General features: G+C 54.2%; 1 protein-coding gene across 1 annotated transcript; it reads right to left on the reverse strand.

The window, feature by feature from the left end:
* Positions 1–213: 213 nt before the first annotated feature.
* On the reverse strand, positions 214–21,874 carry ARHGEF10L (Rho guanine nucleotide exchange factor 10 like). The gene is made up of 28 exons (XM_040589008.1): positions 21,767–21,874; positions 16,930–17,014; positions 16,463–16,648; positions 16,308–16,335; positions 15,446–15,531; positions 15,230–15,313; positions 14,780–14,955; positions 14,160–14,276; positions 13,194–13,302; positions 11,737–11,843; positions 11,453–11,530; positions 11,185–11,364; positions 10,849–10,965; positions 10,660–10,752; positions 10,235–10,408; positions 9,456–9,601; positions 8,707–8,891; positions 8,495–8,610; positions 8,179–8,306; positions 7,993–8,093; positions 6,963–7,084; positions 6,589–6,679; positions 6,245–6,476; positions 5,980–6,134; positions 4,337–4,482; positions 2,770–2,944; positions 1,354–1,476; positions 214–1,270 (listed from the first exon to the last, which is right to left on the reverse strand). Exons 2-28 carry the CDS (start codon positions 16,964–16,966, stop codon positions 786–788), a joined length of 3,777 nt encoding a protein of 1,258 aa, XP_040444942.1. The 5' UTR covers positions 16,967–17,014; positions 21,767–21,874; the 3' UTR covers positions 214–785.
* Positions 21,875–25,240: the final 3,366 nt, after the last annotated feature.

The raw sequence follows: 25,240 nt of genomic DNA on the forward strand, positions 1-25,240 counted from the left end.
GGGTACCAGAGATGCAGGTGACAGGGTACATCCTTCTCCCCATCTTCCCTCCATCCTGCACCATTTCTGGGGAGTGCAAAAACGGGCATCTGGGGGCTTCTGATTGATTTTTGAGGGTATACGAACCCCTTGGGATGTGTTGCTGAAGCAAAGGAAAGAAAACATTAGCACCCAAGCCAAACCCAGTTACAAAATACTGCAAGGAAACACACCGATTCCTATAGGATTTATTTCCACGCTCCCAAAATTTCCTTTCCTCTGGAAACCGCGAGTACTCAACTCCCCAAAACAGGGGATTTTTGTACCAAATATCCTCAATTCACAGTCAAAAAAATGGTTATTTCAGCCAAATCCCCCCGTTTCGGCGCAGCCGGCACTCGCTGAATGCTCTTCTCATCACTATTTCTGCAGCTCCAAGTGCCCCAATATATACAGATTCCTTCTTTATACAGGTAATAATATACATCATATTTATATATATATATATTTATATATATATATATATATTCACACGCAGACACACAGACACCTTTGGCCAAAGAGCCGGCACCTCCAAAGCCCGCAGGGAGGTTGCCGTTCCTGCCATTAAAAACTCCCCTCTCCCCATGCACAAAGCTGTTTTCTTGGGGAGGGAAGAAAAAAAGCAAAAAAGCCCATTTTTCAGTCTTTTCCTCCTTAAAAAAAAATTAAAGGGTGATGCACCCAGGGCAGGACCACCCCCGGCAGCTTTTGGGTGGCTTTTTGAGGTAGGTGCCGGGTGGATGGGTGGGGGGGGTCCCGGGGTGCTATAGCATCAATGGCACCTGCCAGATGAGCAGGGTGCTGTCGGCATCGCTTCCCCGGCGCGGCGATTCAGCGTTGAAGTTACGGTAACCCCGGCCCCCCGAAACGATGGCCACCGAGGAGATCTCCTTGCGTGGGGTGTCACGGGCACAGGGTCGGCTCCGCACCCAGACGTCGGGGTCATCAGCCATCTCATAGATGGAGCCGTCCTCCTCCGTGTGTGCCGGCGTGCCACCCGTGGGCGCTTCCCGCACCGACAGCAGCTGCCCGGGGAGGTGGGAGGTGGATCGCAAGCGGTATTGTAATAAAATCCCTTTTTTTCTCATTTCCCGAGGCGGGGGACCATCCAGTTCCGGGGGTTTCTCTTCCTCACCCTCCTCTTCCTCCTCCTGATCACCCTTCAGCACATCGGGTGCCAGGGTGCTCAGCGCCACTGCCAAAAACTCCACGGGGCCACCATGCCCATTGAGGGACACCATGCCTTTTCCTGCCAAAAATAGGGGGGGTTGCTAAAAACAAGCCCCAAAATAAGGATGCATCTGCCCAGGGAGGGGGTTTGTGGGTGCTCACCGGTGATTTTGGGGATGCCCTCCAAGCGGGGCACGGGCAGCAGCACGATGATGCCCTGGTCAGTGCCCACCCAAAGCGAACCCTGGCAGATGAGCAGGCTGGTGACACGGACATGTTTTTGACCTGCATGAGCGGGGAAAGAAAAAAAATTTAAAAAAGAGGGTGAGGGATGATTTTACAGCAGCATCTTCGCAAATAACCCATCACCAGTGGATTTTTCATGGGGAACACACTCCAGAGCCCCTCAGAACCAAGCAGCATCTTTGCACAAAGATCTCCACGCCAAGGAAAGCACTACAAATATAAACAAAAAAAGGAGGGGGAGAAAAAAAAAAAAAAAAGTGAGACTTCTAATGGCAAATGAATATTTTATCGCCAGGACTTAGCGCTGCACGGCGTCAAACTCGGCAAAGCAATATATCTGCGGAGATGCAACTCCAGTTTCTCCGGGAGGACTTTATTAATGACCTGTCGAGTTAAAAAGGATGAGGGAGCGCAAGTTCAAAAACGCATTAATACCCAACGCTCACTTGCCCAGGAAGAAAAGGAAGTGATAAATATTTTAACATGCCCTAAAAAAAAAAAAAAAAAAAAAAAGGGAAAAGTGACTTACATGAGTATCGTGCTTATAACTAATTACACAATTATGTTGCTCTGTAGCTGGAACTAGGGGAGAGCCAACCTTGCAAGCCTGGGGCAGGCGAGAGCCGGGTGGGTGGACACAGCGGGGAGACGGTGCTGAACGGTAAGGTGGGGAAAAAAGGGGTGCACAGGGTAACGGCAGTGGGGTGCACACATAGATGTGTGCTGGGGTGCAAGGATGTGGTGCAAGGATGCATGCATGGGGATGCACGTGCATCTGAGGAGGCATGTGAGGATGCACACGCAGTGCAAAGATGGGGTGCAAGGGTGCAGGGGTGCAAAAATGGGGTGCAAGAGTGAACGGGTGCAAAGATGGGGTGCATGGGTGCAGGGCTGCAAAGATGGGGTGCATGGGGTGCACGGCTGCAAAGATGGGGTGCATGGGGTGCACACACTTGTGCAAGGGTGGGGTGCACAGATGCAAAAAGGAGGTGCGCCTCTGAGGTGAGTGGGTGCACACACGGGGTGAGCGGATGCACGCGCACACGCAAGGGTGGGCTGTATGGATAAGGTGCACACATGGGAGCAACGGGTGCAAAGGTGGGATGCAGGGATGCGCGCACGGATGCAAAGGCACCACTGGCTCTGTCTCTGCATTCAATGAGGAGAGACCCCAGAGGCCCAAGCTCAAATCTTTACACCATTAACCAAATAAATTCCTCACAGTTTCTCTGCACATCAGCACAGCCATAAAGCAAAGCAACACGCCCATGGGGTGATGCCCCACCTTGCCCATTAATTGCAATTAAGAGCCAGGGAGAAAGGGCAGCTCACCCGGGAGGACGAAGGTGGTCCTGGTGGCAATATTGATCTCCTGCAGATGCTCCAGCGTCTCGGTGTGGAAGAGGCGGATGGAGGAGCCTGAGGAAAAGGCCATCCAGACCCCGCTGCCCGCCTTGATCATGTGCGTGACGCTGGCCTCGGTGTCCGGGTGGGCCTCGAAGGTTTGCTACCAGAAGGGGAATTGCAAAAATGAAATCAAAAAGTTGCTCCCTAAAACTGCTGCTGCCTTGGGCTCTCTCCAGGAGCTGCACGGGGAGGGGACCAGAGTGACCATGAGGTCCCCCCATCCTCGCCAGCTCTGGCCAGAGGACACCAAAACCAGCCCATCTCCAAACCCCTCGGGGGTTTTTTGGATAACAACATAATAATTCCCACCCCCTCCACCTTCTTTTTCTTCTTTAAAAGACTCATTTGCCTGATGAGCTGCATCTGCCAAATCCACCCCAAGGTGGGACAAGACCTTCCTGCTCCCCTCCAACGACAAAAAACAGTGACAAGGCTCAGCCCCCTTGCAAGAGCTCTTTGGGGATCACAGACTGGTCCATCTGCTTCCCAAACTCCCCGCCAGAGCATTTCCCTACCAGACACAGGATGCAAACTGCAGGAAAAACATCTTCTTGCATCCAAAAAGTTGCCCATGCTGCAGCCTGGGCTGCGGGCAGGATTGAGGGATAAAAACACGTCAGCATCAAAGGGTTAAATCATTGGGGGAGAAACCTGCAGGCAGCAACTTCACTCTCCCTCTCCTATGGCTTCGAGACATTTTTTTGCCTTAAAATTTATTTGATATACATATTAATAAAAAAAAAAAAAAGAAAAGAAAAAAAAAAAAGAGGAGCTGGTATCAACCCCCTTCCCAGAGAGGACCAGCACAGAGCATCCCCCCCAAACCAGCCCAAACCAGCGGTAAAGAGAGACTTTTAGGTGATGTCCCCCTCATCCCCCACCCCACAGGGTTTATTCCCTGATGGTTTATTCCCGAGTCTCTGGTCCCACCCAGGCAGACCCAAGACCCTACACTACACAGCTCTCCATCAAATACCATTTACACCATCCCCCAAGCATCCCACCACCACCGTTTTTTTCCTCCCCCATCACTTTTCTTCTGCAAAAATTCCCACCCGGCTCCTGTCATAAATAAAATCAGAGACTGAAAGCGAATCCAGTCCCCGATGCATTATTCATCCCCGGCACCGCCGTTAGGCTGGATTTACGACAGCTAATACATGCAAACTAAGTTTGGGCACTAAATGTGAAAATTAAAGGTGGGAGAAAGGGATTTTTTAAAAGGAAAAAGCAACTATTCAGCACTCCCTGTTTATGCAGCTGCAGAAGACATCTCCGCATCCTCTTCCTGTGACACCATGTCGGAGGGAAGGGACCCAAAAGTAATGAAAAGCAGCAAAAAGCAGCAATAAAAGGTTGGTTTGGGCATTGCATAGGCAGGGATGCGCCTGTGCCCATGCATCCTTTGGGGCTTAAACCACGGTGACCCCCCCAAAACCACCTCTGCATCCCCCTGCAGATGTAGCACAGGGGTCCCGGCGATGCTCCCTACCTGGGCGCGGAGGCTGGTGGCATCGAGGACAGTGACCTGGTTGGCACAGCTGGCCCAAAGGGTCTCATCCAGCGTCAGGAGAGCTCGCACGGGGCTGGTACCCACAGCCAGGCGGGTGGGCTGCTCCGCCGGGTCCCACAGCCCCCCTAGAGCAGAGATGCCAGGATTGGGGTGGAGGGGAGCAAGAAGATGCTCAGCAAAAAGGAAAATCATCTTTTGATACAGCTGAAGCTGCCCTAAAGGGCTGCTGGGGTCAGCTGCGAACGCCTTGTGCCCCCAGCATCACCCAGGATGCCTCTGAGCATCTTCGTGCCACAACCCCAAGGATGAGGGGAGTTCACATCCCCAGCTTCACCCCCCCCCAGAGCCCCTTTGACCCCGTGCAAACAGCTTGTTAGCAGCAAACAACTGGCCACCTGCAACACTCCGGCACATTCCTTGCTGGAAAAGCCAAAAATTGATTTTTTTATTTATTTTTCATTTGCTCTTGAAGCAACACTCCAGAGCCGATTCATCCAGGGTGGATCTGGAGTGTCTGTGAACAGCATCCAACCTGGATTTGGATGAATTCACCACCAGCAGTGGCTGAGAAGCTTCAATAGATAATTGCTCTCCTTTCCTTATTTCCAATGCAATTTTTTTTTTTTTTTTTTAATAAAACCGTAAGAACTGAGGGATAAAAGAGCCCTTTGGGCGCTCGGACCTCTGCTCCCATCAGCAGGAGTTTGCAACCGAGCCATCTTTCAGCAAATCCTAATTTTCACGTAAAACCAAGCTATTTCAGGTAAGCTTTTTCTTTCCAAAAAGATAAGATTAAAACCCCCACCCTGCAGTCCTGCCAGCAGCTGGCTGCCTTCAGTGTGCCCTTCTGCAATTGAAATTAAATTAAAGGCACTTTAATTGGCTTGCACCGTTGCGGTAAGGTTGGAAAGGGGATGCGCAGCACCCCAAAATGCAACTGAAGTGGTTTTACTGGCTCTGGGTTGGTTTGGGTGCTGCTCTCTGCAGGTTACCTGGGAGCAAATGAAGGTTTTTGTCCAAAAATAGGCCAATGTGACATTATTTGAGGCTCTTTCCTACCCTCTAGCGACAAAGCAAAGGCATTTAAGAGCCCAGGCGAGGAGTCCCTGGGGAGGAAGGCTCTCAGCAAGCCACAGCCTTGGCCCCAGCTGGAGCCAGGGAAAATAAACCCAAAATCAAGCTAATGAAGGAAAGAGGTTTTGTGTGGATGAGGTTTGGAGGGGATCAGCTCGGTTTATAGCATGAAAAAGGTAAATCTTTTGAAGCCAAGAGCTCCGAGTGCTTGCGCATCCCAGTGTCAGACCCCTCCTCCATCCCTCGAGTGCAACCAGCCTCCCAGCAAACCCTTTGCTGCGGTACCAACCCCTCCCCAGGACTGTTTTCCACCCTTTTCCCCCCAAAACTGAGCCCCTTCTGCATTCGTCTTGGCGATGTAAACCAGCTTCCCCTCTCCCAGGCTGCAAGGAGCAGAATGAAATAGTGGGAGCAGGGGGATAATGACAAATATTTATCACCATTTTAGCAGCCAGCGTATCTTGCCGGCACGAAGAACCTCCTGCTCCATACTTTTGAGGGGTCCCACCACAAAGCCTGTCCGAAAGCATGCACGGGGGTGCCCTCACCGTTGCTGCGGGGGTAGGCGGCCACGGTTCCATCCTGCAGCCCTGCAAACAGGTACTGGGGGCTGTGCCGCAGGCAGAGGACGGGCTGCATGCCCGGGCTTTTGCAGGTCAACAAGCACTGCGTCCCCGTGTCCACGCTGCCGTAGACGGCGATGCTGGGGGGGGGGGGAGGGGAACAGGGGGGAGATGCAGGAGATGGTGCTGGTCCTCAAGGCTCGGTGCTGGCGATCGCACCAGAGGATGGATGCAGAGGCTGCGGGCTCACCTGCCATCCTGTAAGCCCAAGCACACGGTGGGATGCGGGGATGCGGGGGGCTGCTCGGTGGTGGGGTGAGGCTCCTGGGTGCCCGCCGGGCCCCCCTCGCCCCCCTCAGGGATGTACTCCATGCACAGCACCGGCGAGGCCACCGGGAAGGACTTCACCGTCCGCGGCACGGCGCGGTTGAGGGAGAAGATCTCCACCTGCCCCCCTGCACCTTCCTGCCCCCCCCCCCCACCTGCGGGGAGCAGAAAAGGGGTGTTAGCACCAGCCACGAGCGCTGGGGAGGGGGTCTGCAGCCAGCATGACCCAAACCCGGCAGGTTTTGCCCCGTTTTGGGGTGGGTTTGCTCACCCAGAGGTAGCCCTGCGGCAGCGAGGTGCTGACGGCGGAGAAGCCCAGCAGGGAGGACTGCACAGGGTTGTGCACGGCAGTGCCAAGCTGCAGGAAAGATCGGGGCGTGGGGGGGTTACAACACCCCCGAATTACCCTAACACATGCAGGGTATCCATGCATGCCCCAAAATTCGGGATCGAGCCACAGCCTAACTTGTATTTTTAATTTTTCCAGAGTGGATTGCACCGATTTCTGCCTTTGCAACCAGCCTGGCCGCCCCATCCAGCCCATCCGCTGTGGGATTTCTGCCTTTATTCCCCAAAATGATGGATGTAAAGGGGAAGGAGGTGTTGGGGGGTCTGGAGAAGAACTTGGCTGTTGCTCTTACCTGCAGATCGAGGGCCTTGGAGGAGAAGGCAGGCATGTGGCAGGAGAGGATGGGGCACCAGAAAGGAGCTTTGCTCTTCTTGTCTTCATCGGGACAGAGCCAGCCCGGCTGGTTCTCTTCCCCTGTGGTGAGCAGAGGAGATTGCAGACAGCCAGGACACCCCTTAGCATCCCTCCCCTCCCTGACGGGACCCCAAAATCAGGCATGTGAGGTGCAGGGCGCTCATCTCCAACCCTAAACCACCACCATCATCTGCAGACCTGGGGCACATCTCACCCCTCTCCTCCAAACTACTGCGCAGCACGCAGCCAAACAACTGCCTCGAGTGGCAGCAAAAAAAAAAAAAAAAGCCCCCCAAAAACCAGATAATATATAAAGGAGGGGGGGGAAAAAATACACCCTAATGTGTTTCTTCACATTAGGCTTTAATGTGTTTTCATTTCGAACTCATGGATACAGGATTATCCCCCAGGCATCCCAGATTAAAATAAAAACAAAACCCAAACCAAACACATAAACTGGTGAAAACAAGAGAATCAAAAATCTTTCCAGCCCAGGGGGATCCGAGCACTCAAATAGGATTTCAAATGATATTTTTTTTTTCCTTCCATTAAAACTCTTTTTCTTTTGCTGCAGTGGCTGGTGGAGTTAAATAGGAATAGGGATAGGGAAGCAGCAGGAGGGACGGCTCCTCCTTTGCTTATTCATATTATTTCATGGAAAATGGGTCAGCACCATCAGCATGAGAGCCAGTGGAAATCCATCACCAGGTGATGCCAACCTGGAGATGCCACCTGAGAGCAGCAAGCCGCATTTTGAGCCAGAATTACCAATTCCCATCATTTCCAGTGTGTGACCCCGCAAAATGTTCTCTACCCCTTTGCTCTCAATTCCGCTCCCCACCCCACCCCCCCCCCCGTCCCATTTCGCATCAGCATGCTGGGAGTGAAGCAAACCACCTCGCCACGCTCCCAAATCTGGCTTTTCAGAGCAAGGGTGATGGCAAGCCCCACGCCACGAGACCACTCACGCAGTCCTATCTTGGCCAAGTGCAGGCGATTCACCCAGGAGATCTTGCTCAGGGGGTTTGGGGTGATGAAGACCACCATGACGCTGATGGGGCGGCCAGACCTGCATAGGGAAAGCATCACCACGTTGATCTTCAGCCTCCTCCTGCCCAGGGTGGGAAGAGCCCATCCATGATCCACAAACTCACTTGTCCGGCTTCCCAGGCAGCAGAAGGCGGAGGCGGCACTTGTTGGCAGAGTGGATCTCCTCTTCCTTCACCTTCATCATCCTCTGCAAGGCCAAGCACCAGTCCTGGGCCACCGTCATGTTCAGGTTCTGAAGAAAAAGTCATAAAATCATGGCAGTGCCTCCAACACAAGCCTGAATCACCCCCAACTATCATCTGTGGGGCTCAGGAGGATGAGGTGACCAGCAGCCCCTGAGGGTCCACACAGTTATCACAACGCAGCCAGGCTTGGTTCCACCCGAATCATGAGTCTGACCATGCTTTGGCACGCAGATACCTGGTAGGTGCCATGCAAGGTGCTGATGAGCAGGGTGATCTGCTCCACCACCGCCAGGTCCTTCTGCAGGTCCTGCAGCTCCTGGAAGAGTCGTGGTGGCCCCAGGTAGACTTTATCTTGGGTGGAAAAATGGAGAAATGAGGTCCAGGGAGGATGCTCCATCCCACCCCATCGAAACCAGCCCAACACGGGATCGAGGGATGGGTGCTCACTGTGCGAAGCCTGCCCGGCTGGTGCGTGCTTCTTGGCACCGGCGTTGTGGATGACGACGTTGTCCTTGTCGTAGGCACCGCTCTCCTGCCCCACCTCCACCACCTGCACCTGCGGGAGGGCCGTGCTCCACTTCACCACGTATTTGGGACCCAGGGGCACCAGGCTGCTAATTTCCAGCTGGCCTCTGCCGAGGGAGGATGCAAAGGTGTAGGTAAATCCGTGAGCAGGCACCGTGGCTTGCCCTGCGAGCCCTGGCAAAATGCATTTTGCAAGCCAAGCCCCTCCACTGGTAACCCCACGCCGTGCACTGGTGCATGCCTGCACCCCCAGATGTGGGGCACACGACCACAGCAGACCACAAGCAGCACCTACCCTGCGTTCATCGGCCTGAAAGAGGGGAAAAATGATTAAGAAAGAGGTGTGATGGGGAACACCCCGAAGGTTTTCCTCTACAGCATCAACCTCCACTAAGCCCTGAGGTCCTAGCAGGCTCCCAGACCTCGCACCAGCTCCAGGACACCACAGTTAAGAGGGGATGGGGCTTTGCATGGAGACATGTCCACAGTGGGGGCAAAGCAACCCCAGACCAGGTGGTTTCCCCCTCCAAAATAAGGTGAGGGGGTTTTAAAACTCCGTGGGGTAGAGCAAGAAAAACCCACTAAGCCCTGAAATCGAGTTGGGGAGAGGCAAGGTCCTTACGTCAGTGCTTTGCAAAGGGATTTGGGGGTCTGGGGCCATCAGCACGTACTTGAAGTTGATGTTGGCGCAGACCAGCATGTCATTGAGCAGGAAAACCTTCCTCTCCTTTGACTTGATGAGCTGCCCCCGGTCGCCGTACACCGTCTCCGTCAGCGTCTCGCAGAGCAGGAGCTGCCGCTGCCCCGAGCTCAGCAGCTGCAAAGGGGATGGAGCAGGCAGGTGGCTCAAGCCTGGGGGCACTTGCAAGCCTCCTGTCCCAAAATTTGGTTGCTTTTCTCTTATTGCAAGGATTTTCCTCCAACCAGGACCACGCATGGCTCCCAGCTCTGCAGAAATGGCCGTGCAACAGGCTCTGGGGCTTCAAATGCAAACCCCCTTTGCACCCTGTATGTCCAGCCCCCAGGAAAGCAGAGTCCTGGAAGACCAACGTGGTCCTTTGGCAGCTGGTTTTGGGTCTCTCTTCACCCCCCAGCTCTAAATCCCAGTCCCAGGGCTGAGCTGGTGGGTGCCCCGCTGCGGTTTTTGCCACCACGGCCCAGGATATGTCGCAAGAACTTCACTTAGGGGATGTTTGGGTTTTTTGCCACCAACAGTTGCAAAATCAGGCGGATGAGACAAAGCAACTCATCCTTGCTTTTCCCTGGAGAGGAATTTCCCCGTGCCAGCCTCAGGATTTGCTTTTGCTCAACACCCTTTTGGAGAAAACCGGGATTCTTGGCTTCCCCACCCCCCTTGACGCAGAAAGGAAGGTGGAAGCAGCAAAGCTCAACCAACCAGCTCCAAAACATACCCATCACAAGGATGAGGGCGTGAGGCTGAAGGACCCACCTTGTTGAGGCTGCTGCGGTCGCTGATGCTTTTGCTGAGCTGCTGGATTTCGGCGACTTGGTCGGCCAAGCGCTTCTGCTCGTTGAGCTTCTCTGCCAAGGTCTCCAGCTCGGTGAGGGCCAGCTGGAGGGACAGGCGGTCCGCATGGCCCTTGGGAGTGTTTTTCAGCATGTCCTAGAGCAGGGAAAGGATGGGGGACAAAAGCCACCCCAGGAAAATCAGCCCTGTGGGGATTGCTACGATCGGAAGCGCTTTCAGCACCTCCGAAATCAAAGCTTGGAAGAAGATCCTTGGGATGGTCCCCAAAGCTGCAACCAAGCTGTCAACCCAAACCCGTGTCCCTTCCTAAACCCTTTCCCACAGCACCCAGGTTGCAAAAAAATGGGGTGCAAAGCAAGAGAGGTGCAGGTACCCCTTGCCCATACCTGCAGGAGTAGGATGAACTGAGGGAACCTCTGGATGGGCTTCACCATCAGCCCGTAGAGCGTGACCCGGTCGGCGCTGGCCATCTGCCTCTTCTGCAGGGGCGGGGGGCAGGGAAGGCAAAAAAAGCAAAGTTTTCAGTGATAACAGCACCCGGCAGCACCATGTGCCCGCGTTTGGGTCCTGCTTACCTTGAGGAAGTCGAGGAAGGCAGGTTTGGTGAGACAAGCCTTCTTGATGAGGGACATGGCAGTGGTGAAGTTGTTGACATAGTCACTGTAGACATCCAACACCATTGACTTGGAGAACTGGGGAGAGGACAGAAGGAGAGATGTGATGGCGTGGGGCTCCCCCAAAAAGGAAGGGTCAGCAAAACGGGGTGGGTGGGTGTGTTTTTGGAGTGATGCTGAGGATGCTGGTGGTACCCCAGGTGGGGGTGCATCACTTGGATCCTCCCCCCACCTCAGCTATCACAGAGAGGGGTCCAGGGGCAGGTTTGGCAGCGGTCCCCCAACTTTTCCTCCTACCGAGGCCACGAAGAGGTCCCCGATCTTCTCTGCCGAGTCCCACTCAGCCACGCGGGAGGCAAGGGCGATCTGGAACATGGAGTGGCACTGCAGGATCTCCTTCAGGCGAAAAAACACCACCTGGCACTTCCTAGCGCTCAGCACCTTCGGCTCCATCTCCATCAGCGGGTTCCTGTAATCCTGCGGGAGATGCCGGTGCATCAGCATCCCTGCATCCTTGTGCGCCCCTGACCCCTCCCCCCCCAAAAAAAAAGGGGGTGTCCCCCACCTGCAGGATGCGTTTCAGGGAGTCCACGTAGCTCCGCTCACTCTGCACGATGGAGCCCAGGATGTGCCGCCGTACCACCTGCAACGACGCTGGGGGTCAGCTGGGGGGGGCCCCCCCACCCTGAATAACAGGATGGGGGGTGCACCACGGGCACAGCGTGCTGCAGAAGTGCTGACACAGCAGCATAGCTTTCTGCTGACCCGCCCTTCCCTGCTTGCTCAATCATGGGACCAAGGGGAAGCTGTGCCCCCCCCCCCCCCCAGACCCCCCCACCCCACACTGACCTGCTGTGGGCTCAGCCCCTCGGGCATGGGCCCCAGCTCCGGCGGCGGGTGCTTCATGTCAGAGACTGTGACCTCCAGGAAACCTGTGTCCTCCTCCTCCGAGTCCCCTGCAGGGCAAAAATCCACAACCGAATGCCAAAAATCCCCTAATTTTAGACTTTTTTGGGGTCTAAAGAAGAGCCCGTGGCCCCATCAGTGGCTTGGCTGGGGATGCGGTTGGGTTTGGAGCTGCCGGCGAGATGGACTCCAGCGTCCTCCCAGCATCGCGTGTCCCTCCCGGAGCCCCAGCCACTGTCACCGGACACCAGCATGAGTCAGGCTCCCGGCAGGGACCGAGCCAGCTCCCCACGGGAAGGGGACAGAAAGTGTCCCCGGCCCCCCAACAGCCACCCTGGATGGGGGAAGAGCCCCCACCCCCGTCCTCACTCCAAGGGCGGGTGCAAGCAGGGAAACTGGGGGGGGGGCAGGGGAAGGAGCCACAAGCCACTCGCCGAAGAAAATGGGGAAGGCAAGAGGCCAACACTGGCCGGCCGGCACGGCGATCCCTTACCCGAGGCCGAAGCAGCTGAGGAGGAGGAGGGTGAGCGAGCCAAGGCGGCGTCGCGATGCAGGGATGGCCGCTTCTTCCACATGGCCGCAACGCCCCGCTACGGCCACCCCGGCCCCATCCCCATCCCCTATAAATAGCCGGGCACGGGGAGGACCGGCTGGGCTGGAGGGGAGGGCGCTGGCGGCCGGGTGACCTTTTTCCTTCCCTAATTTTGGCAGGGAGGATCGCCACCCTTAGCTGCCAGCTCCGTCAGCTCCCCCTGCCCATCCCCGTGCCCAGGGGATGGGATGCTCTGCAGCACCCTGGGGACGGGATGCCCTGCAGCACCCCGGGGACCCCAAAAGCATTTAAGCCCCCACCCTGGCAAGGCTAAGGCGCATCAGGGCCATGCAGCGAGGCTGGGACACACACGCCGGATCCCTCAGGCAGCCCCGGCTGAGCCACCAGGCCACCCACTGGGATCCTACCTCCCCCGTGTTGCTCCAGGGAGACCCTCGAGCTCCATCGGGAAGGCGGCTGCTTTTCCGCCTCCGCCGCCCTCCTCCTCCGCTCCCCAACCCCTATGTGACAGCAGGAGGGTTAGGAAAACACCCCAAAAATCAGTATTTCAGGGCAGATCTTGCCCTGTGTCCAAGGGGGGCACCCATGGGTGCTGGCGTGGTGGGGTCACTGTCCTGCTCCCAAAAGGGCATGGGTGCTTGGAGCAAGGAGCGAGCCAAACCGACTGGGCTTGCATGGGGATGCAAAGAGTGGGGAAAAAAAAGTTAAAACAGAGCTTAAACCACAGAAAATAAATCAGCAAAAGGAAAAGCTGAAAGCTGTAAGGATTTATAATGATTTTTTTTAAAAAACACCCTCAAAAAGGCTTTTTTTGGCTGTCAAAGGCAATGGGGGTTCCTCTGCTTACCCGGAGCTTCTTTCCGGTGCAGGAACGTCACCTTCCTCATCACCGCGATCTTGGTCTTCTCCAAACCATCCTTGGTGCCGCTTTTAGCCGCTTTCATCAGCTGTGTCATCTGGGCAGGGGGGCAAGAGGGACCGGGAGGCTCGAGGCAGCACTGAGACCCATTTCAGGTCTGGATCCAGAGGTGCCATCCCTTTGGGGACATCCCCCCACTTTGGGGACATCCCCTCTGAGCATCATCCCCGTTTTCCCAGGCAGCCCGAAGGGGAGGAAGAGAAGGCAGGTGGCTGAGGAAGAAGGATGCTCTGGCATCTCTCCTCCCTCCGCCAGGACATGGCTGTGGGCAAGCAGGCGCAGGCAAAGCGGGAGCATGCAGCAAAAGCAGAGAGGAGGGGGGGGAAGGGAGGCACGAGCACATCCATCCCCTCCTCACAGCCGGGGGTTTGTGTACCAGAGCGCAAAGGTCAGGGGGGGTGGGGGTGGGGGGCTTCCACACCTCAAATCACAGCGGTTTTAGCCCAAGCTGACATCCAACGTCACCTGCCCAGCCCAAACTGGCCATAAAGTCCAGCCTGGATGGTTTGGGGCTGGGAAAGGCTTTGCACTAAGTTTCTACACCTCCCAAGAATCTCCTTCCCCACCTGATTTCCACCCCGTATCGGGGGAAAAACCTTCTCAGATCCATCTAGCCCACGGGCAACCTTGCTTCGTCCAAACGCCCCTTAAAAAAAAACAAACACCCAAAAAAAGCAAATGGTTTGGGCAGCTGGAGGACGGGGAGCTGCAAGACAGATGGACACGAGAGGCAGCTTTGCGGTGCTTAGCTCGATTTTTTTTTTTTCTCCTTTGGGGGATAAATCGGGATGAATTCAACCTGGATAAATTCTGGGAGGGTGGGTTGTTTTTTTTTTTTATCACCCCCTGGGAAATCTGGGGGACAAGGGACAAGGGAGGGAGGAGGGACAGTACCTTCCAATCGTACTTCTGCTTCAGCTCCTGCATGTCTCTCCCCCCAACTCTTAAAGCCAGGATGTCCCTCTTAGTCCTGGCGTATCTCTCCTTTAGTCTATTCAGGTCTGGAGAAAGCTGAGCCCAAAGCAAACCAGGCGGGAGGAGAAGGCAGAGGAGGCGAGAGAAGGCAGAGAAGAGATCCAAGTAAGCAGCAAAAAAAAAAAGGAAAAAAAAAAAAAAGAAAGAAGAAAAAAAAACAACACAGAGGAGGAGAAATCATCCCAAAGCAGCACAGTACAGGCAGCATCTTCCCAAAAATCTGGCTTTGCTTGAGCAGGGAAGGGAGCAAGCGCAGGGAAAGGCAGCAGCCACGCTCCAGCAATGCCAAAATGCAACAGGAAAGGGGGGGAAAAAAAGGGGGGGAGAGGGGAAGGAAGGAAAAAAAAATAAATAATGAACCACCAAAGTTTCAGGCTGGCTTTGCAGCAGGTGACCCCAGGAACCACAGCATCCTCTGCGGGAGCAGCTGGGCTTGATGCTCCAGTGCCTTTATCCAAGCAAACCCAAGGGGAAAAAAAAAAAAAAAAAAAAAAAAAAAAGGAAAATAATAATAATAAAACCATCAGTTCAAGCATTACCTTGGGCTGGAAGGATGCCCGCTGCTTGGCCGGCTCAGCCTCTGGCTTGGTGTCCTCGCCCGAGTCCTCGCTGTAGCTCTCGAATTCGCTGGAGCTCCAGCCCAGCTCCTCGCCCGCCCGCGGCCCCTCGCCCCGCTGCACCTCCTCGTAGATCAGGCTGCGCTCCGTCCCGGCGCCTGGCGAGCAAAATCCAGCTCCGGCTCCTTCCAGGGAGGCCATTCCCCTCCCCAGGGACCCGGAGAAGACCCCCCCAAATCCTCAGGGTCTTGCAGTCCCTCTGGAAACACATCTGCCTTCATCCCTCCCCAATCCCAGCGGTTTTCCGGGGTTATCCCCCTGAGCATCCTTTCCAAGATGCGCTTTTCCCTGCTGGAGCGTGCCTCAGTTTACCCAGCTGGAAAATGGGCTCGTGGTCCCTGGGGAACCGGGGGGAGGAAGGTCTGTCCCTACCGTCCTGCTCGGCATCGAGGGTTTCACAGGGGACATCGTCGTAAATCACATCATCCTCCACCTCCGGGAACTCGAAGCGCTCACCTTTGGGCGACAACCCCACCCCCACCCCAGCGACTCAGGTCAGCACCCCAGGATCAAGCCAGGATGGAGGAACCCTTCCCAAACCTTGGCAGGTTTGGGGGTTGTTGGGTTTTTTTCAGCATTTTAACCCACCTTGGCAGATGCTTTTCCTCTTCCAGGTCTGGGCATCAACGTGGGGGTCTCCACCAGCCTCCCCATTGCTCACCCCCACCGGCAGCCTGCAGGGAAAGGCGTCAGGGAGCACCCTGGGGTGCAAAGCCCCCAGGATCAGATGCACCCAAGCCCCCCACCCCCATCACTTCCCATTCCTATTACAGGGGTTCACAAACACAGAATAAAGCTTGTATCTGGGGCACCCTGCCCTTGCCCATCTGCTTCCTCCTGGATTTGGGGGTCCCAGATTTTAGGGTCACGATGGCTTTTTAAGTAGGTCCAGGCAACCTACAGGGGGATGATGCAAAAGACCCCAAAATGGCTTTTTTTAGCCACGGCCTGCTGCAGCACAGGAGGATGCGCCAGCATCGGGGAGCACAGGGAGAAGGTCCCCAAACCTGGGGGGGGTCCTGACCCTCTTGCTGAACCTTGTGCCTGGGCTGCCAGGGGGGCACAAGCCCTCCTTGCAGCCAAACGGGCATCTTTTCCCCCCAAATCTGCAGCTGGGGTGAACACCAGCCCCTTCAAACACCCACCCCCACGGGTTTCTCCCTCACCTCCTTGGCTGGGGGTTGGAGGAAGCCCCCATCACCCAGTTAACCACAGACCCCCCGATGGCACCCACAGCCCCCACAGATCCCCAGGGCTGCAGGGTTCACCCCAAAACCCTGGAGCTCTCCTGCTTGTAGCCCCCTTTGCAAGCAATGGGGAGAAGCTGGGGAAACTGAGGCATGGCAGCAGGCTGCAACGTATTGAACATGGCAGGGGACAAACCCTAAAGCTGTGCTTTCTCCTTCAAGGACTCAAAACCCCCTAAAATCCCCCCCAAAACCCCACATACCCTTCCTGGGTCTCCGGCACCAGCCCATCTGCGGAGAGGAAAAGAAAAGAGAACCAGCGCTGGCACCCAGGCTTGGGTGGCACCACCCTGGGCACGTGAAGGGGACACAGTGGGGACATGGGAGACACCAGGGACCCCCCGCCCGTGTTCCTCACCGACACCGGAGCTGGCAGCACGCCGCCTGCGAGGAGGTGCCCGGAGGACAGCTTCGCTGCTCGGCTCAGCCGCTGAGTCCTCTTCCTCCTCCTCCTCTTCCTCGCTGTCCTCAAAGTCAAAGGCTTCACCGAGGTCTTCCTCCCCGTGGGGCAGGGGGCTGGGGGTCTCCAGGGCAAGATGGTCACCTGTGAGCAGAAACCCCGTCACTTGGTGTCCCCCTGCGGTGCTGCTGTACCATAGCAGGGATGGAGGGATGCAGGGATGGGAGGGATGCAGGGATGGAGAGGACAGAAGAGAGCATCACCCCAAAAACCTGCAAGATGCAACAGCCCTTAATGTTTTCACAACCCAAAGAGGCTCTGGCAGGGATGTGTAGGATGCTCCCGGCTGATTCACCCCCTTTCTGCCAAAGGCTGGGTGTGTGTCCCCCCAAAAAAAGACCCCAGCTCTGGTGGGTTGACAGTACCTACTGCAGGATGGGGGGGCAGCTCAGACGAAGCCATGGCACAGGGGGTCCGGACACTCCGCCTGGGCCCTTCCCCGAGGCTTTCCTGCAGGAAAGAAGGAAAGGGAGGTTGAGAGGGGCAATCCGCCCCCCCCCAGATCCATCCCCAGGAGAGAAGGCAACGTGGAGAGACCCCAGGTGGGATGGATCCAGCTCCGGCCGCTGTAAAACCTTGCAAGGAAGCAGAAAAGCTGCTCCCAGGTCCCAGTTTGCCCAGCAAATTCACCCCGTGCATGGCAAATTTATCCCGTGCACGGCAAATCCAGCTCCGAGCATCAAGGTTGAAGATCTCGGAGGCTGGGAAGCGCCAAGCATCCTCCTTGCAATCGATGGCTCATCCGCTCCGGTAACCAGAGACGCCCGGCACAACTCCCTGAAAGGTCGCCAAGAGGAAGAGGAAGGACGGAGCAGGGACCCCCATGTCCAAGGGACGATGCAGCAGAAAGAAACGACACCCAAGAGGCTGCAAAGCGCAAAACGGGGCCAAACTCTGCTCATGTGGTCCTGCTGGGAGCAGCAACTGGTGCACGACGGATGCCACCACCCTGCTCCGAAGAGCTGTGACCCCCCCAGCAACCATTTCTTCCACGCCTGGACCCTTATTTCCCCTGGGAGGTGGATATAGGGGATGTACAGACACAGGACTGATCCCCCCAAAAAGAATCTATTTAATCCCCCTGTACTACAACCCCTTCAACCTGCAGCACAGCATGGGCACAATTGCCCCACATGGGTTTGCAGCAAGCCATACAGCTCCAGGGCCACCTAAATATATACAAGTGTGTATATATATGTGGGTCTAGAGCACAGCAAGAGGGAGCTGAGGTCTGGGGCCACCTCCAAAATTTGCATTCACCCCTGGAAAACAAGCTAGAAACTCCTTGCAATCTCAGCACGGGCACAAGCTGACGTCGCAACCCCGCCAGGCTGCCAAGTGCTCAGCGACCCCAACCCCATCCCACTGCAAACCCCCCCAAAGCATCCAGCTAAAACCCACCCGACCCTTTCCCAGCCCTAAAAAAAATTTAAAATAAACCTCTTCTCCCCCTTCTTGACCTGCATTACCGCCGCAAATATCCTCTTCCAGCCACTTTTGCAACCAGCCCCTTGCCTCCATAAACAGGTTAATAGAGATTTGTTTGTGGGGAGGACGCGGGGACACTTATTTTTTCCTCCTGGAACTCTTTTCCTGGCGCTGGAAACAGCAAGCAGTTGGCAGCCGAGGCTGATCTCATATGTCACCTAACCTGCTTCCCATTAGCGTGGGAGCAGCAAGTCTCTTCTCTCCCCACTTCACAAGCCCTGGGTTTTATCCCTATGGATGTGATGCCAACCAAGCCATAAATCCACGATAAACCAGCCCCAGGAGATGCGACGGAGCAGAGGACCACAGGGGAGAGAAGAGGAAAAAAAAAAAAAAAAAAAAAAAAAGGAAGAAGCCATATTTCTGCAGCAACACCTTCAAAAACCAACCAAAATGAGTTTAAAATAATGACACCTGGGTAAACGAAACCCAGCAGAGAGATGCTGCTTGTTTTATCCAGAAACCAGTTTGCTTAGTGGTTTGGTTTGCCCTTCCAGCCACACAACAGCTTCTGCATTCAGAGAGGGGAGCAAGGAGGACGATGCACAGCCAGGCCCTGTGGCTTGCTCCCGGTTTTATCCTGCTAGCGGGGCAGGAGAAGGTCACATCCCATTTTGACAGTTGACATAAGCTCCCATCAGCCCGATTTGTCCCAGGGCTGGTTATTTTTCCGGCCGCGAGCACGCCTGCCCCTGAGGAGAATTACCAGCTTTCCAAAACAACCCACTGCAACCTTTAATTGGGTCTTGTTAAATTTAAAAAAAAAAAGAAGAAAAAAAAAAGAGGTTATTTTGCATAATTTTTCATAGCAAAACTGCTATCAGGGGTAGAAGCATCCCAGTAGCAAAAATGAAAAATGTATCCCGTGGGATGTGGTGAAAAGCTGGTGGGACAAGCTGCCCTACCAGGGAGATGCCTCCAAAGCAGCGTGGGATGGCAAAAAGGGGATGCAGGATAATCCAAGAAGGACGTGGGGATGCAACGTAGTCCAAGAGGGATGCAGGGATACGATATCATCCTTGGGAAAAAACGGCTAGAAAGCCCAGGGGAGCTGCCGGGTCCTCACCCCACCGGCAGCATCACGAGCTGCGGCTCAGCACCGTCTCCTTCCCAACCTGGGTGGGGAGGGAAAATAAACGGAGCTGGAGCTAAATAAAGGCAGAAAAGCAGGGCCATCTGCTGCGGCCAGCCCGACCCCTTGCCTGGCAAGCTGGCAGCTCTCGGGCTTTATTGGGTTTATTTTTAGCCGTCGCGACGGAGCGACAGGTCCCAGCTGGCAGGGACGGCTGCCAGCCCTGGGGACCCGGCCCCGCTCCGAGCATCATCCTCCACCACGCTGCCCCATCCTGCCGACCCCCTTTGTCCTTCCATCGAAGGGTTTGCAAAAAAAACCCGTAATATCGCAACCGGGATTTACCCCGGGAATCCCTCCTGCTCCTCTCTGCGTCCCCGCCGTGGTAATCCCTCCTTATAAATAACCCCGGCACTATTTATAAGGGATGGAGCGGGGCGGGATAGAAATAGAAATTCGCTTTTGTCTCCCAAAAGTTTCCTCCGACTCCTTATGAATCCCTCCAGCTGGTGGCCCCACATCCCAACTTTCACCACCTGGATGATTTTCCACCGTCACCTCGATCAAAAAAAAAAAAAAATTAATTCTGATTATTCCCAGCCAGGGTAGAGTAGCACCATCCCCGGAGCAAAGCAGGGATGTTTTCTCCCCCAGATCCCCGTCCTTTAAAATAATAATCAAAAAAAATCCCAGCAAAAATCTTCCGCAATTTGTTTTTTTCCCAGCCCTCATTGGGTCTGTGCAGTGCATTATCGGTGCTTTTATGGCAGAGTGGTTTATTTCCCAGTTTTCCAAGGAAAGAATTGAGGAGATTTGAAGGCATCAGTGTCGGAATGAGGGCTCCGGTGAAGAAAAATTATACTCGGTCTTCAAAATTTCCCCAAATCGGGTGTTTTGATGCGGTTGCAGGTGGAGGAGGCAGCAATAAGAAGCAAGTGGTAGGAATGAAACGATAGCAAAAGATGGGGGGTCCCCCTAAAAAAAGCCAAAAGATATTTCCCCCCCCCAAAAAAAAAACATTAAAAAAAGGTTTTCCCAGAAAAAAAGCCAAAAGAGCGGGTTTGCCCCTGAAAAAAAATATTCCACGAAAAGTCCTGATTCAAAGCAATTTGGTGATAATATTTTAAATGAACTCTTGCCAAAAAGCATCATCTTATAGGAGAAGCTTTTCCTCAACACGGTGTTTCCCTCTTTCGCCTTGAAACTACTCTTCTGGGCAAACAGCCTGCAAATATTCCAGCTAAAACCCGAGACCTGGAAAACCGCCACTGTTTTCCTCCTGATTCGCTTTTCAACATCACCGCTTAACCAGAAAAAATCCATCCCTCGTCCAGCTCGTGCCGTGAGAAGTACAAACGCAGGGGGGAAAGGGGGGGAAAAAGAAAAAAAGAATCATAAAATCAGAATTATTGCACTGAATATTTTTTTTAAAAAAAGAGCCTGTGCTGCAAAGATTTCTTGCGGAGAGACGCAAAAAAGCAACAAACAAGATTTATTTATTGCCAAAAACCTCCCCAGGCCAATGTTTACCCCCACCTCTCCTTCTCAATGTTTGCAAAGCAAATGCAAAGTTCACCCACTGCAAAACTATCCCAGTCAGGAATCTGGAGACAGAAGAATTTGAATTAAAAATAACACCAAAAACAGCGAAAAATTGGGATTTTTTTTTCCCTATTAGTGTTTCCAGCTCAACATTCCCAACAACTTGGTGGTTTGTTTTATTGCAAAACTCCAAATTAAAGCATCTCCCACCAAAAGGGACTTTTCCTCCTGCTGGGGTGCTGGGATCACCTTTTTTGGGGCTGAAAAGGGACCGAAAAATCAGCATCAGGTGATGACGCTGATTTATTTGAGATGCCCCCCTCCCCCCCCCCCCCCCAAATTCTCCACTTCTCCCCCCATTTTGCAAACACCAGCTTAAGCACCCCATCAAATACTGGGGGGTTCCACCCTGAAAATGCATTTCTATACTTTTTTGGGGGGGGAGGGGGGACTAGTATTTTTGAGCAAAAACCTGCTCTTTGCAACCTGGCACCTTGCTAAAACACATTTAATACTTAAAAAAAAAAGAAAAAGGGTGCAAACAGAAGGAACAAAAATAGCGCCACGACTTCAACCCCCTTGCAAGCCTTGCAGCGTGCAATGCAACCTGGTGCAGCAATGCAACCAATGGCTGGGAAAAAAAATAAATCAATAAAATATCGCTAAAAAGGGGGAAAATTACCATTATTTGCTGTCAAAATTATCCCGGAAGTTCTCACCCCTCCCAAAATTGCAGTTTCCTGCAGGTGCTGCAAATCCCAGCCGGGAAAACCCAGGAGGGATTTGCAACCGTCGCGGAGTTTGCAAGAAAATGGGGTGAACTGGGAGGAACGGGTGCGGAATAAGCGCGATGCAGCGACGGCCGCCCCCTCCCTCCCCATCGCTCCTGCTTTTGGCTGATATATTTAAAAGCAATTAAAAAAATAAATATATATATATATATAAAATATATACGGATAATAAAAGCCCCGATCGCTGGCAGCAGCGGGGAGGCAAAGGGCAACCTCCTCCCCCCACCAGAGGATGCGATCAACTATAGATCCGCATCCTATGTGGGATATAGCGGGATCTGGGGGGGGGATGAGATGGATTTTGCTGACCTGGGAAGGCCGCAGCTCCTCCGGCTTTGTATCCGCATCGGCCGAGCAGGCCCCCGGTGGGCAGGCGACGGCGGGGAAAGCAACCCCCAACCCGATGGGGATTAACCCCCCCAGGCCCCTACAAGGGGGTGCCCAGGGTGGGTGACCCCCAGCTGGCACCCATCCCCCAGCCCAGCACCCCCAGAGCCCAGCCAAGGGCTCGCTGCCGGATGGGAGCTGCGGTCCAGCGGCTGCACCGAGGGATGCCGGGATTTTGGGCAGCATCTCCCCCCCCTCCTCTTCTTCTTCTTCCCAGGCAGCTCTGATTTATACCCTTGGTGATCCCAAGCCTAATAAATAACACACACCCCCCCAAGCAGGATTTAGCCCCTTCCTTGCCTTTTAACCCCCTGGATGCTGGGGTGCCTGGTTAACCCTTTCACTGCCAACAGCATCCCCCATGCAATAAACAGCCCGGACCTGGGTGGGTTTGCAGCAGGAGTTTCCAAAATTTCCAGGCAAAGAGGATTTTTTCTTTTTTTTCTTTTTTCTTTTTTTTTTTTCTTTTTTTTTCCCCGGGATATTTTACATCCAAGCCACCAGCTGTGGGGCTGGCAGTCCCAAAACACCGCTCCACAACCCCCCATTCCAGGGTGCTTCCCCCACACCAGCTTTTCAAGCCATAACACCACCATTCCTCCAAATACACTGTACAGACAAAAAAAAAAAAAAAAAAAAAAAAAAAGAAAATTTACGGCGGCGCAAGGCTCCCCCGCACACCTTTCTTTAAATGCAATATCCTGGCTACTAAATGCACCCGTCTTACCTATTTCATCGGAGTTTGGGGCTGTTTTTCTTGCTGGGAAGGAGTTTTCTGCCACTGTCACAGCGTTACCTGCCAGCACACCCCAGCTGCTGCCGCCCAGCCCTGCTGGAAAACATTCCTTGCAAACAAACTCAACAGCTGCCAGGTTTATTCCAGCTTGGAACCAGCCAAACAAGCCCGGCAAAGAAAAATAAAAAATAAAATATATATATCCCAGTGCCCTTCGGATGACTTGAAGGCAGCCGAAAGGAAAAAAAAAACACAACCAAATCCCTTTTCCTTTGGGTAATGACATTGCTGTCCTGCCCGGTGCTGCTGCCTGTAGAGGTGCTGAGCCCTGCCAAAATCTCTCTGCAAGAGGGAACAGGACCCAAGCATCGCGGTAGAGAGGGCTTCACCCCCACCGTCCCCCTGCTTGGACAGGGGAGACCCTCCCCAGCCCGGTTTGGGGGGGGCTGGGTAGCAGCAAAAGCAGCTCAGCGGCAATCACGGAAATTAAAGTCATTTTTCTGGTTTTTCAGATCACGCTTCAATCATGACTCAACCTTCCACTCCCTGGCCCAGAAACTTCGTGGAAAGGACTTCAAGCCCTCCCGAAGGGGCGAGGGGCCACTGCACCCCAAAACCAGCTCTGCAAAGCTCGCAGCAAGGGGAGAATAGAGCCAGGAGCACCCCAAAGCACCCCCCTTTGCAGTCTGCTGAGCCAGGAGCACCCCAAAGCACCCCCCTTTGCAGGCTGCTGAGCCAGGAGCACCCCAAAGCACCCCCCTTCGCAGGCTGCTGAGCCAGGAGCACCCCAAAGCACCCCCCTTTGCAGGCTGCTGAGCCAGGAGCACCCCAAAGCACCCCCCCTTGCACTTGCCTTTGCACCAGCCGAGCAGAAACGCATCCATGGGGCGCACGCAGCACCACGTGGAAAGGTCGCAGCACACACCCCCCGGTGGGGGACATCAGCCCCACAGCCAGCTCTATAGATGTATAGCGCTAACCGTCCCAGTGAGCCGGTGAATAAATGGTTTTCTGGCCCCGTTGCATTGGCAAAGGGGGTGAGTTTATGCACCACCACCCCCGAATTGCACACACACAGCACTCAAAAGTGATGTGCAAACCCCCTGGCAAGGGTGCACCAATGCACCCCGGAGTATTGCCCTCCCTGGCACCCACAGGGTGCCCCCAGCCCCAAAAAAACTCACCCTGTGCTAATTAAAAATAGGAGGAACAAGAGATTTCCTTGATGGTGGCCAGCGTGTTGGCACCGGTGCGGTGCCCAGCGTGCCCGCAGCACTGACTCAGCCAGGGCTGGGTGCCGGCGTCAGCAGGGCTGGGCTACCCTGGGGTACTGGGAGCTGAAACACCCCCCCCCCCCGAATAAATAAATTCTCAAGAAAAAGAGATTAAAACTAAAATAATACCCTACAGATCATCTCCCCTGCAAGCCAAGAGGGGTCCTGGCTGCAGCACTCAGCCAAGAGGCCCCCCGACCTTGCAGGGCTGCATGTTTGCAGCAGGATTGCCAACACCTGCAAGGGTTAAGGATGCTTTTCCAGCTCCTTGCTTCGAAGGGATGCCATGCACCTCCTGCTTGCATGCAGGACACCCTCCATTTAGCCAAAAAAAAAAAAAAAAAAAAAAAAAAGTCCATCCACCTGGTTTTATTCACCCACAAAGGATTGGGGATGCACGTGGCTGGCTGGGGTCACCCACCCGTGGTCACAGCACCTTAATCCCACCTGCCAGAGGATTTGTGTGTGTGTGTGCTTCAAGGATCCAGACCTTCACCCCTCCAGGAGAAGACATTTGGGCAAGCAAACAGCTTACACCCATGCTCAGCCCTTCAATAAGCAGCCACCTCCTTCCCTCCTAATGATGCTGATCCAGCCCAGCTGGCCTCATCCTACACCACCCCCTGCAAAAGCCACCACCGCCTGGTTTAAAATGCAAACCCCAAGCAAAACCCTGCCCCACCAAAAAATTAAATCTCCACCCTGTGCACATTTACACCCTCCCTGTAAAGCTTCACAACATATAAAATGCAACAGGAACTCAATCAACCTGTTTTTATGGGCGTGAACTGAAACTTTTTCAAGGAACTTTAAATATTTGGCATTTAAGTATCTGTAGAAGCACACCATGTGCTTCTGCATGATATGGGATAGGTGGGATGTGCACAGAGGGAGGGCATTTATTTAAATATATATATGTGAAAAATATTTAAATATAACCATTCCATGGGTGTGCGTATATATATATTTATGGGTAGCTATGTAATTGAGGTGATGGAGCCAGTCCAGGGATGCCCTCTGCTGGCATCCTCCCTGGGAAAGCTGTGGGAAACCTTTTTCCAAAAGGTGTCCCAACTTCTCCAGAGTATTTTTGGAAAGACCTTGCAGGGAGGCATCCAAAGCTGCCGTCTGTGGCATCACGGCAGCCTTACAAACGCCGGGTGCAGATGCCGGCCCTCTTGGTGCATCGCGCAGGGATGCAGGAGGGCAGCTGAGCTGCTTTTGCTCCCTGGTCTCCTGAACAAAATCTCCTCAGAGATGCATGAACCCGCTTGCAAGGTACGTGGGTACAAGCTCGCAAGGCATGCATGCGCTTTTTAGCTCAGCCCTTGCTGCTTCCACATCTCCTTGTAACACAATTCTCAGCAAAACGGGGTTCTTGGTAAC

The sequence above is a fragment of the Falco naumanni genome, chromosome 3, assembly GCF_017639655.2.
Source record: "Falco naumanni isolate bFalNau1 chromosome 3, bFalNau1.pat, whole genome shotgun sequence".
NCBI classification, from domain to species: Eukaryota; Metazoa; Chordata; class Aves; order Falconiformes; family Falconidae; genus Falco; species Falco naumanni.